This window comes from Myotis nattereri, assembly GCF_964212035.1.
Source record: "Myotis nattereri genome assembly, chromosome: 3".
NCBI lineage: Eukaryota > Metazoa > Chordata > Mammalia > Chiroptera > Vespertilionidae > Myotis > Myotis nattereri.
Genome location: NC_138077.1, coordinates 172,644,706 through 172,658,556, shown reverse-complemented (window position 1 = coordinate 172,658,556; position 13,851 = coordinate 172,644,706). Strand labels below are relative to the sequence as shown.

Genomic DNA, 13,851 nt, shown 5'->3' with positions numbered 1-13,851 from the left:
CTCGGAGAGGCATTCTCCAGAGATATACAAATGGCCAATAAATACATGAATAGAGACTCAACCTCATTAACCATTCGAGAAACGCACATCCTAGGATGGCTATAATAAAAAAGACAGATAATAACAAGTGCTATCAAGGATGTGGAGAAATTGGAGCTCTCATATCTTGCTGGTAGGAAAGTGGTACAGCCAGTTTGGAAAGCAGTTTGCAGTAGTATTTAATAGCTAATCATTATGGACCTATCACTATAGTAGGCACTTTAAAATATTACCTCATTTACCTGACAAAAAAATAATATGCCATGTAATGTCTGATACAGGTTCAGTTTATCATTTTGACTGCTTAAGAATTATTCCTAAATATTTTTAAAACGCTGGTTTCCAGGTTCGGAAAAATAATTTAAAATGCATTTCTGATGATCATAGTATTCTTTTTTTTTTTTTTTAAATATATTTTATTGATTTTTTACAGAGAGGAAGGGAGAGAGATAGAGAGTCAGAAACATCGATGAGAGAGAAACATCGATCAGCTGCCTCCTGCACATCTCCTACTGGGGATATGCCCGCAACCCAGGTACATGCCCTTGACCGGAATCGAACCCGGGACCTTTCAGTCCGCAAGCTGACGCTCTATCCACTGAGCCAAACCGGTTTCGGCCATAGTATTCTTATTAGGCCTTCCAGGCTGGAATTCTCGGGTGTATATCTGCTTGTTTTTAAAACAAGGCCCTGAACTGTGTACTCAAAATCCATTATTACCTCCCATTGGCACTCCATCAAGAGCTTCGGGATTCTTGCAAGCAGACATCACTGTGTGATACTTATTTTCTGTTTCAGATCCAGTAGGAAAACTGCATTTATAGCAAGAGTGTAGGAAGTTCCCGTAAGGAGCAGGAGAGAATGTGTCTGAGTCAGCATTGGCCTCTTCTCTGCGACAGTATGCAAATTGCCAGTGGCTGAGTTCAAGTCCATTCAGATATGCCGTATTTTTCACAGCTCATTGTACTTCATATCTTGTATTTCTGAAAATCACTTGAGATTTGCCTAGATGATAAATTTCGTTTTCCTGGTCATAAAAAAGATAGTAGATTTACTAGTACAGTCAAGTCTACTTCCTTTACAAAAAGTCATGAGAGAAAAGCTTTTGACTTTTTCTTCCATTATCTTCCCCTCTGCATTGTAAATGAAGATAACATGGAGCCCAGCCCCTGTCCTCAGTGGTTGAGCATCTCATCATTGATGTTTCTATCTCTCCCTCTCCCTTCCTCTCTGAAATCAATACAAATATATATACTTTTAAAAGATAACATAGAGAGCAAGGGGAGCAGGTAAGGTAATCTCATGAACTGAAACACAGCAGAACAATAGGTGTATATTTTAAACATAGATTCACACCTTTGATGTTCCCTACCTTACTTTCACTCCCAGCCACTCTGGAGACTTGTTATTCAACTTGAAATTCAACTTGCCGAGAAGGAAACTATTGCTTATCAGATTTTTCTAAATTGAGAAAGCCACCTTACTGTCCTAATTAATTAGCACCAAGGGCCCAGAGGAGGAAAATGCCAGCTCAGAGCCCAGAACTCAGACTTTCTTACCCGTCTCCAGTGCCCTGTCCCCTGGATCCAGAGCTTCTTAGAAATAGTGGTGCCCAGCCACTGTTCTTTGAGTCTGTAAGGTTTTCACTTCCCTGGGGAAGCCTTATTTGCTGACATAATTTTAAGATCCTCTCATCTAAAACCTATGTTGATTATTTTATCTTTCAAAGGGAGCAGAACTTAGGCAAGTGTGTATTGAAGGCCTGTTGTGTCCCGGGCACTGTGCTAGCCGCGGGTCAAATCCCAGTGAGCAGCACACACAGGTCTTACCTTGAGGGACCTTTCAGAACTGCCGGGGATAAAGGCAGCTGATGCTTCCGTAGCATTTACTCCAGAAGGCATCCATCTAAATGTATTAATTCATATGTAGATGACTGTCTCTAACCTTACTTTATAGGTAGGAAACTGAGGCACGGAGACACTCAAGTAATGCAGGTCACTGCAGGATTTGAATCAAACTCTAGATAAATCCTCATGCCGATGATGCTATTGGAGGGGAAGTTACGGTGCTGTGGGAGCTTTTGCTAATGGACTTCCACCTCATCCGGGTGGTTAGATGAATGCTTAGAAATTAAGTTGGGACTGACCCAGGCAAAGGTTGTTGTCTTCTTTCTAGTGTATTCAGAGGCTACAAAGTAGAAGTCCAAGGACCTAAATCAACAGTAGACCATTTGTGTTTGTTGTTCATCTGATAAGCAAGTTTTTTTAAAATTGTTAAATTTGAATATGTTGAGGCTGAGCACTCTGTCTAGTTTGCTGTCTTATACTCAGAGCACTTCATTCATCTACATTTAGCCCCCTTAGGCCTGGTCCCTGCGAGTGTCTTCTCCTGATGGATCTTTTCTGGGGTCCATTTCATTTTCATCAGCAGTCTCTTGGTTACAAGAAATAAACTCACAACTTGACCTTTTAGACAAAAGAGGAAAGTTACTGGTAGGCTACAGGTTCTTTTTACTTGACCGCAGCAAGGGCAGGGTTGACAGCCTCAGGGGCGGTGGGAACCAGAGGCCCGGTGCTGCCAGACAAGTCTCTGCGTGTCTGCTGGAGTCTGTTCTGCTGCAAACCTGCATCCTCAGCATGGTGTGAGCGTGGCTGCCACCCCTCCTCAGCCCATCTGCCAGAAAGGGGCTGACTCGCTTCCCCAGGGTCCACTTTGGAAAAACCACAGGATGTTCTTGTGTGGCTCAGCCTGGACCAATTACTGTGGCCAGATAGACAGGGTGTTTTGATTACCAGCTTTGGGACAGAAGTCAGTGAGCTTCGGTGGTGATGATTATGCTCCCATTATTATGTCATTATGTAGACTATTCCCAGTGTTGCCTTTTATGTCCACCCATCTGAAGCTGCTTCTCTTGATCAGAGTAATTTGCCTGGCCCACAAAGCATTTTCTTTCAGGAGCTCACCGTACTGTGCTGAGGGTTATGACATAATGCACACAGAACGGGCCAATCCGTTTGTTTCGCGAAGGGATGATCTCTCTCCACTGCTTCCTCAGTCTTCTTACTTACGTCTCCCTTGTGCAAAGCCAACACCTCAGCATGTCCCAGAACCTCAGCTTTGAAGGTGCCAAGAGCTCTCTTGATGAAGTAATTGGGAGATCAGCAAGTTCTAAATTTATGTTTAAGCACAAAGAAAGTGACTCACCTAAGGTCCCTGCAGTGGCTAGTGCCATTTGTGTCTGTTACTACACAGGTGCAAAATAACAGCATGACTTGTTCTGACCTAATGTCAAATCGAAAATGGAATCACTGTGTGGAGGCTGGATCCTAAGACACTTGTGTGCTTGGGTGGAGGTGAGCAGCACTTTCCATTCCTCATGTGGATTTACCCCTTGGTTTAGGGCAGGAGCTCTGGAGCAGGATGTGTCTGGGTTAAGCTCTGGCTCAGCAAATACCTTAGCCTTTCTGTGCCTCAATTACATCAACTCTTAAAAAAGGATGATAATAGTCCCTAACACACAGGCTTGTGGTAGACATCCACATCTGAAATGCGTAGCATTCGAGCTCAGCGGCCACGGTCAGGGCTCAATAAGTCTTAACTGTCATTGTTATTATCATTGCTATCATGTACCAGCTCCATCCTTTGGCCCAGAGGTTCAAGTGTAATCAGTAGAAGCAATGGGACAGTGTGTTGGACCAGATGCTTTTCAGAGCTCTGACTTTCTCATCTTATCAGCATTCCCCAAAGGAGAAAGTGTCCTGTCTGGGTAATTGTTTGCAGCAACCCTATAGTAGAGTTAGGAACATGGATTTATCATAGGTTGATTCCATTTATTATCATCATTAGCATCTTTATTAAATATTTGTTAATTGCCAAATGCCATGCTAAATGTTTCTCTTGTATTGCTCCATTTAATCCTTTTAGCATCCAATTTTCCCCTATTTTTTCAATGAGGAAGCTGAGGCTCTCAAAGGTCAGATAAAACCTGCTCACAGTTGCAGAACTCTTAAGTTGGGGAACTAGGGTCACAGACTCCTATCCTCCCACCTAGAAGTAGGGTCACAGACTCCTATCCTCCCACCTAGAAGTTATGCTTCTCATCTTCACATCACTTGCCTGCCTGCCATCTAGGTTTCTCTTAGATATTTGCCAAGGGCCAGAATAAACCCATCCTCTCTCCTATCCAGATCAGTCTCTCTTCCTGTTCCCTGCCCTGTCCAGACCAAGTGCAGGGCTCCATGCCTTAGAGTAAACTATCAGATGAACATTTCCCCCATAAACTTGCCTGTAAAAATGGATGGGACATTGTGGGAGGCAGACATAAACAGCCTTGTCAATTTATCATTGTCTTCATTTATTTCAATTAATTTCCCTTGACCTATGCATCGGTTTCCCATCTATACTAATAAAAGGGTAATATGCTAATTAGACTGAGTCAACCGGCCATCTTCCAGACGTCTGACTTCCTTCCAGACAAAGCCATGGTGGTGGGGGCTGAGGCAGAGGCAGTTAGGGGTGATTAGGCTGGCAGGGGAGGGCAGTTGGGGGTGAGATCAGGCCGGCAGGGGGTGAGGGGCAATCAGGCCAGCAGGGGAGGGCAGTTGGAGCTAGATCAGGCTGGCAGGGGAGGGCAGTTAGGGGTGATGAAGCAGGCAGAGGCAGTTAGGGGCAATCAGGCCAGCAGGGGAGGGCAGTTAGGGGTGAGATCAGGCCAGCAGGGGAGGGCAGTTGGGGTCAACCAGGCTGGCAGGGGAAGGTACTTGGGGGCGAGATCAGGTTGGCAGAGGAGGGCATTTGGGGGCGAGATCAGACGGGCAGGGGAGGGCAGTTAGGGGTGATCAGGCAGGCAGGCAGGTGAGCGGTTAGAAGCCAGCAGTCCCAGATTGCGAGAGGGATGTCCAATTGGAGAGGGTGTAGGCTGGGTTCAGGGTCCCCCCTCCCCTCCCGCACAAATTTTGTGCACTGGGCCACTAGTAAGTTATGATAGTTTGCTTCTCTCCTAAGTCTGTACTCTGCACTCTTCCATGGGGTTCAGGACTAACTTATCTTTGTATCTCTCAGTATCTTTAATGAATTTTTTTTGCCTCTAATCAAATATCTTAGGGGGTGGGGTTCTAATATCAAGATTTGAGCTCTGAAAGGGTTTAATATTGAGTATAAATACAAATATATGGGTTACTGGTGTGACAGAATAAGAAAAAAATTGGTCGACATAACCACCAAGGATGTCTGATAGGCGTACTGCCTGATAGATCTGAAAGGGTGAACGCATTTGGAAATGACAAGCTTGTGTTTATTTCCAAGACTTAGTCCAGATGGATGTATAGAACTTTTATGCACGGTGTGTTGGTCATTTTTGTAGGAGAACAAAGCCCTGTTAAATCGTACTTGACACCCGAAATTAGAAAGAACACTTGAGCCCTACAGTGCCGCTAATTGCTTGTATCTTTCACTTTCAGGAAGATGTGGTGGCAGATCCTCAGAAGGCAATGGAGTGCTCAACCGACAACGTAAGTAACTTTCACTTAGGTTTTGCTCTACTGGGATGGTGTGCATTATAAACAGGTTCCAGAAGAAAAGGAGGTGATTGCAATGAAATCCCACCCTTTCTTACTGGACAGGAAGTTATATACTAGTATAATATGGCTTACAACCTAGACGTCAACCCACAACTGTGTCACCGATTCTGTGCAAGGTGTGTGGAAGTATCCTCTGTACATCTCCTGGTACCAACACACCAAGCAGGTGTTTAAAAGTGGGGCATACCCCAAAACACACTTGCACCATGTCTTACATGATGTCATAAACAAAAATGTGAAATGAGAGAACTTGTCATTTTATAACCTTTAGTATTCCTTGTATTTTGAGTTTCACTTCTCTTAAAAACTATAAACTTCTGTCAAATTTGTGTCCTTTGTTGCTATTGAGTATTTTCTTGTTTAAGTCCTGATTCTCATGTCTGTGTGCTTTTATACTTTTGTGCTACTAAAATTTACATTATTGCTATGTTAATTACTTTTATGTTTAAGAAACTTGGGATTACTAGAGCTTACAGAAAATATGCGCTATGTCAAATCTTGCCAAAGAAAATGCCTTTGAAAAGTCCTCCAAAATCATATGCTAAAAACCTAAGTAAAAACAAATAGGTATATGGAAAAAAAGCTTACAAATAACCAAATTCTTTAACTGAAAACCTGTAAGCAATTATTTTTTAAAGTATAGAATCACATTTTTTTACTTTATGTATTTGCAAATACTACTTATATGTTAAGACTTTTTACTGCCACCTAGCTCAAGGCACAGATCAAACATCTCTCAAATTTTACAGTCTGCCTTTCTTCTTCCTGCTGAAAAATGAGCACTTTTAAGGCATTATCCTTTGGGGAAGTGATTACAAGCCTTTTCTGTAGCCGCAGGAGAGAACCAGCCCAGAGATCAGTGGGCAACCTCTGCAGCGAGTCCATCAGCTCATTACAAAGAACTTCCCAAACAGCCTAACTGTGCCAAGCCGAATGAGCATCCCTGTGGAAGTGGAATGTTCCATCCCTGAAGGTTTTCCATCAGAAGCTGGCTGGCAGTTTATTAATATATTATCAAAGGACATAAAAGAAATTCATAGCCATTATTAACTGAATTCCTAAGTTGTGCCTGGCACAGTGTTAGACTTATTTATGTAGTTTTCTCTTTAATCTTCAAAAGAACCGGGCAAAGTATGGAAGTATCGCCACCAATTCACAGATGAGGCAGTTTGGGGGTAAGGAGATTAGGTGACTTGCCTGTGGCCACCAACAAACGTAGCAATTCAGATATTCTTTCGAGTAATAAATTTTTTCTCTATTATGAAGACCTAATGAAGTGTAGACCCTTTCCCCAGAAAAACACCGATAAGTATAATTTTGATAAATTACAGTTGGTTTTATAGTTTCCAGAATTCCTTCTTAGAAACCCATTTATTCTGGGTTAAAAATCCATGGTTTAACTTTAAGAAATAAGTCTCTCAACTTAAAAAAAAAAAACAAACAAAAAAAAACTGTGGTTGGGCTCCACACCCCTAGGCGCCACATCACGTGGGGATCCCAGTATTCATAAATTTTAAAAGCTCCCTAGCAGTTCCTATTATGAAGTACTGGTTTAGTTAGGTTGGATGACTTTTAAGTCCATTCCTACTCTCATATTTGAATATAGTAACATTCAACAGCAAATCCAATCTTTTTTACCTTTCATCCTTAGTAGTTTGGTTTTGTGTCAGTAGGTGGGTCACGGGAGCATATGGTTCATCAATTACCACACCTACCAACAAGAGGTCTGCTTCTAAATATACTTGTTTGGATGTTTTCCTTGGTTTCTATGGACTGTTTCCTGTTGGAGGGGGGGTCTTAATTGAATTCACTTCTACCAATATGTATTGGAAACCTATTATGCACAATGAGAGGGGATGATACATGGAACTGGGATAGAAAGGTGAGGAACATATATTCCCTGCTATTTATAAAAGTCATGCTGTAGTGCTTGCTGTCTCTTGTGCTTTCCTGTTTTAAAATTCACATGATTTTTTTTTTTTATAACAGAACTCTGCACCTTACAATCACCTTTGTTATCAATGTTCTTTCATGAGATGATACCAATCGGAAGTTAGATGTAAATACCATATGAGTTAAGATTAGTCTCATTCACAGCAAGAAGTTCCTCTTTTACATAACAGTTGGGATGTGATCAATTTCAGGTGATAAGGTGTCTCCATGGTGACATGCATCCAAGCACCTCTCATATGATTACTATACCATTCTTGTTTGACTATATCAGAATCCGCAAAACATGGCGTCCAATTATGGGTCTAAGGTGGCCACTCCAGGTAGTACCATTTCATCCACTTTCCAACTAGAGAGAAGGGGAAAGTAAGATCCTTCTCCTTAAGAGAACGATCTGAAAATTATGAAGTTCATAACTGTTTACATTGCATTGACCAGGATGTCCTCTGTGGACACGTCTAAAGTCAAGGAGGCTAGGAAAGGTGGTTTTTAGAGTAATCAGACATCTAGTTGGTTCTATTGTTCAGTGTTCTGGTAGAAACCCCTTGTATGTCATTCTTCCACTTCTCTCCCTTTATTTTTTTTAATATGTGTTTATTGATTTCAGAGAGGAAGGGAGAGGGAGAGAGAGATAGAAACATCACTGATGAGTGAGAATCATTGATCGGCTGTCTCCTGCACTCTCCACACTGGGGATTGAGCCTGCAACCCGGTCATGTGCCCTGACCAGGAATTGAACCGTGATCTCCTGGTTCATAGGTTGATGCTCACCTACTGAGCCATACCAGCCAAACCCCTCTTTTTAAAAGTACTGAAAATATGCAATCGGGAGAAACTAAGATGGCGGCATAGATAAACACCAGGAAATAGTCGCCCCACACAACAATTGAAAATTAGCCCAAAGGACGGAGCAAACATCGTCCAAAACAACAGGAAGGCTGGCTGAGTGTAATTTCTACAACTAGAAGAAAAGAAAAGCACGCTGAGAGCCAGAGGAGCTGCGGAGGCTGAGTGCAGAGGTACGCGGGCGGCTCGCGCGCGCGGAAAGGGGGTGGCACCTGAGGACGCGGCTGTCTTTTTGAATCACAAGCTCCCGACTGCTCTGAACTCCGGCTCCGGGAAGTCTCTGGGGACCCAGGTCTCATACGGGGAGAGGCTGCTCTCTCAGGCGGCAGCGGGCGAACTTGGGGGCAGATTTCCCTCGGAGGTGCTTGCAGCCATTGCCGGGACACTGAGACGCGCGACTCCGGGCACGGAGAATCAGCCATAGCTTCTTTCCCCGCCCTTTTGACTCCCTGAGACCCCGCCCCACCCGGGCTGCGGCAGAGGCTTTTGCATGTGAATGCCCCAGAACTTTGCAACCTGATAATTACCTAACTGCAGCCGGGCCAGCCAGACCCGGAACTTCCAAGAGAAGGCCCAAGGCCCCGCAGCGGCTTGCATTGCTTCACAGCTGAGCCTCTTCATAGTTCCTGCTGTGTGGCCTCAGGCAGGGGCTGAATTAGCACCTCCTTAGATCCAGGAGCCACTGTACCCAGTGGTCAGAGGGGGTCCATTCTCCCACTTCAGACACAGCTGCTTCCCACAGCCAATTGGCCTGGAGGTCAATTCCTCCCAGTGATCCTACAACAAGCGAGGCACCAAGAGTGTCCACCCCAGGTAACTGGGGAGGCTGAGCCACTGGGCCCTACAGGACACCTGGCGCGCAGGCCACTCTATCAACACAGGGAAGCAGCCAAAATGCGGAGACAAAGAAACAGGTCACAATTGGCAGAAACGGAGGAGGCCAGACAACTGGATATAGAGTTCAAGGCCACGTTTATAAGGTTTGTCAAGAATTTTATGGAAACCGCCGATAAATTTAATGAATCCCTCAAGGAGTATGGGGAGACCATGGAGGTCATGAAAAAGGACCAATTAGAAATTATGCATACACTGACTGAAATAAAGAATACTTTACAGAGCTCCAACAGCAGACAAGAGGATCCCAAGAATCAAGTCAAAGATTTGAAATGCAAAGAAACAAAAAATACCCAACCGAAAAAGAAAAAAGAAAAGAGATTCAAAAAATATGAAGATAGTGTAAGGAACCTCTGGGACAACTTCAAGCGTACCAACATCAGAATTATAGGGGTACCAGAAGGAGAGAGAGGGCAAGATATTGAAAACCTTTTTGAAGAAATAATGACAGAAAACTTCCCCCACCTGGTGAAAGAAATGGACTTACAAGTCCAGGAAGCGCAGAGAACCCCAAACAAAAGGAATCCAAAGAGGACCACACCAAGACACATCATAATTAAAATGCCAAGAGCAAAAGATAAAGAGAGAATCTTAAAAGCAGCAAGAGAAAGACAGTCAGTTACCTACAAGGGAGTACCCATCCGACTGTCAGCTGATTTCTCAACAGAAACCATGCAGGCCAGAAGAGAGTGGCAAGAAATATTCAAAGAGATGAATAGCAAGAACCTGCAACCAAGATTACTTTATCCAGCAAAGCTATCATTCAGAATGGAAGGTCAGATAAAGAGCTTCACGGATAAGAAAAAGCTAAAGGAGTTCATCACCACCAAACCAGCATTATATGAAATGCTGAAAGGTATTCTTTAAGAAGAGGAAGAAGAAAAAGGAACTCTTACCATTTGCCACAGCATGGATGGAACTAGAGAGCGGATAAATACCACAAGATCTCACTTATTTGTGGAATATAATGAACAACATAAACTGATGAACAAGGACTGATCCAGAGACGGAGAGGCATTGATTGGACTGTCGGGCCTTGGAGGGAAGGTAGGGGAGGGTGGGGGCAAGGGGGAAAGATCAACCAAAGGACTTATATGCAAGCATATAGGCCTAACCAATGGACACGGACAACGGGGGGGTGAGGGGGTGAGCGGGGAGAGGGGGGGTAGAGGGTACACATATGTAATATCTTAATCAATAAAAAATATTAAAAAAAAGAAAATATGCAATCGAATAAGTCTTTTTATAAGTATATGGCTATTATTAAATGATGGTGATAGGAAAACTACAGGAGAAATATGAACATCTGTTCAGTTTTTGCCTAGCAGCTGTTTGATACACTTGTAACATTCTTCACTACCGACTTTAAGTCCTACCTCTTCCTCTAATTAGCTGTGTGATTTTAATATGTCACTTGACATTTGTGTCTTGTTTCCTTTCTCTGGAAAAGAGAATAATATCATGTAACTCTCAAGGTTGTTCTCCTGATTAAATGAATTCATGGATGTAAAAGTGTTTTTTGAAAACTGGAAACCACAATACAGATGTGCAGTGGGTGGTATTGTTGCACACTGCACAGGGCCTTGTAGTGAGGCACTGCCTTCCACTGACAAATCTTGAGGTGTTATCATTCTGGAGCAGTTACCTTGATCCTATTTCTAGAATCCAGGGACAGCCTGGTGCTTCACTGCCTCCACCAGAATCTTCCAGCTGGGGATGGGTTCCCTGGCTAACTACAGATCCAGAAGGCAGGTCAGGTCACTACCTATATTTCTTAACTGCCTGTTAAGCGAGCATGGAGTCCTTTTGGTTTTTCTTAGTTTTCCGATACTAATATTCATTGGTAGTATCATCAATAATAATCTAGAATCACAAGTTAATTTTCTAAAGCTCACGTGTACCTTCACTGAATTACTGTACCTTCATTGAATTACTCACTCATTTTCTACTCTGAGTTTCCATGTCTTCAATGTTGCTCTTCTATATGCATTTATCCGCTTACTTTTCATTCATTCATCAAACATGTATGGAGGCCCTACTATTTCAAGCACTGGGGACCAAAGGCAAATAAAGTACAGTTCTTCGAGGTGACTTAAATGTATTTGGTGTACCTGGCACTTAGTAGGCCTTCAGTAGATGTTTGTTGTCCCTTCCTCCTCCCATGTTGCTCAGTTAACCTACCTGGTGCACCACTGACTTTTGTGAATGTGTCCAGGAGAGACGGGTGGTGCTATATGCTCAGAACATCTGCAGTATAGATTCTTTTTCATTGGGCACAGCACGGATTTAGGGACTTCACATAGATTTCATCAGAATAAGGAGAAATTATTAAAATTTTGGTTTTGCTTCCCAGCCCCAGCTTCATGTACAGACCACAATGATAGAGTATCTTCCACTTTAATCCTTCTCCCCTTCCTTGATCCATTCCTCACCAAAGCATTTTAGACATGAAGTTCAGTAGGGAAGCATGGGGAATGGGATAGAAATCATCCTAACTTCCTCTTGCCCCTTCCCCTACCCTACATTCTCAAAAGACATTACTGGAATGCACTATTGTTTTGGTAACAATACACCAATTTTAAAGTCTCTCCTCTTTGACATTAGTCAAATTTTTCTTCCTTTTGTAGGCTGTCAGCCAGATGAAACAGCAAAAATATTCGACAAAAGTCTCCTTCAGTTCACAAGAGATACCTTTAGCACCAGGTCCATCATACCATTCAACAGAGGCAGTCTCCACGGGCTGTGGTAAGTTCTCTCTCTGAGCAGAATGGAATTGACTCATACTTTTAAAAAGGAAGGGATTGTCCTAGCCAGTTGTGCTCAGTGGTTAGAGTACTGGCCATTGAAAGGTCTCAGGTTTGATTCCGATCAAGGGTACATATTTAGGTGGTAGGCTTGATCCCCCAGTGGTTGGGACAAGTGTGGGAGGCAACTAAATAATTGATGTGTCTCTTTCACATCAATGTTTCTCTCTCTCTCTCTCTCTCTCTCTCTCTCTCTCTCTCTCTCTCTCTCTCTCCCTCTCCCTCTCCCTCTCCCTCTCTCCCTCCCTCTCCCTCCACTCTCTCTAAAAATCAATGAAAAAAATATCCTCAGATGAGGATTAACAAACAAAACAAAAAAAGACCAAAAAAAGGAAGGGATGGTGAGGTCCTGAAAAGAGCACTAGACAAGGAGTCAGAAAGCTGGGCTTTGCACCCCTCCTCCACTTCCTTAGCTTTGAGCTTGGCCAAGTCACTTTACTTCCTATACCATTTTCCTCATCTCTACCATTGGGATTGCCTATTGCATATTGAATATAAAAGTACTAGCAGGAGAAAGGCCCTCAATAAATGCTGTTTGAATCTGAAGCTTACAAATTACTCTCTAATCTCTCCAAAAGATTGTGTTTACTTCATGAGTAATGTCTCTTAAAAATCATTTGAGCCAAATTGTTAGCCTTGCATATGTTGTTGTAAGCTATTTGAAGACGGATAATTTTCAGTGCTTAGAGAAATTGTTATTCACTCTCTCTCTTTGAATTCCTGGCTTGAATTATGATGACTGGCGGTTGAAAATAGAACTTCAGAATGAATAATGAGTATTTCCATGTTGCTTTTATGCAATATAAGTCAGTTAAAGGGGGGGAAAAGGAGGACTATTTACACCACCATGCTCACCAATGGCAAAGCATAAATCTGCATGAATTTTTAGCACGACTAACACCTTATGGTATTTATCCTTTACATATTTTTCATAAATATTAGCTCATAAAAAATTTAACATGCAGGTACTATTCTGAAGAGCTGGATTTTTACTGAAATACCTGAAGAATGTGGTCAGCAAATGACCCCTGGGTCAAATTTGGCTTGCCCTCTGTTTCCATATGGTCTGCAAGCTACACATGTTTTTTATATTTTTTAAGAGTTGAAAAAAAATCAAAGGAATGTTTAATGACAATGATGTGAAATTCACATTTCAGTGCCCATAAATAAAATTTTATTGAACACTCATTTGTTTATATCTTGTCTCGGGCTGTTTTCACACTCTAAGGATAAAGTTGAGTGGTTGCAACAGAGACCATTTGCCCTATAAAGCCCAACGTATTTACTGCCTGGCCTTTTACTGGAAAAGTTTGCCGACTGCAATGGAGACCAACTGGGTTTTGATCATATATATCACATATGTATGCCTCAATAACAGAAATTAATCATCCTACAGTTTAATCTGTGGAAATGTATTCAGTCAGTCACCTACTTATCCAGCCTTTATTGGGGACTTGGTATGCATGAGGCTCTGGGCTGGATCCTATGAGAGAAATAAATAGCGAAACTGAGTCCGGACTGGCTGGGGTGAGGCAAAAGTGGCGGAGGGAAGGAAGGGCCATCGCCAGCATCTCTGACTGTGTTCACTCTCTTCTCACTCGAGACTAAACTAGTCATTTACAAAGGAGTATAAACTTTTTAAAGCACCCATGAAATGGATGTACATTGTCTTTATTGTTAGTAAAGGGGATATGAAGTATGAAATGCACATGCTGCAAAAACATCAAGAGGCAAATCAG

The 13,851-nt window shown here is 42.6% G+C and overlaps 1 protein-coding gene across 1 annotated transcript in view; it reads left to right on the top strand.

The window, feature by feature from the left end:
• PATJ (PATJ crumbs cell polarity complex component) overlaps positions 1–13,851 on the top strand; it is a 304,927-nt gene that overhangs the window by 220,534 nt on the left and 70,542 nt on the right. Inside the window, exons 32-33 of the mRNA XM_081087464.1 lie at positions 5,499–5,549; positions 11,936–12,053. Of these exons, the coding sequence (XP_080943590.1) occupies positions 5,499–5,549; positions 11,936–12,053 (169 nt within the window). The remainder of the gene's footprint in view (positions 1–5,498; positions 5,550–11,935; positions 12,054–13,851) is intronic.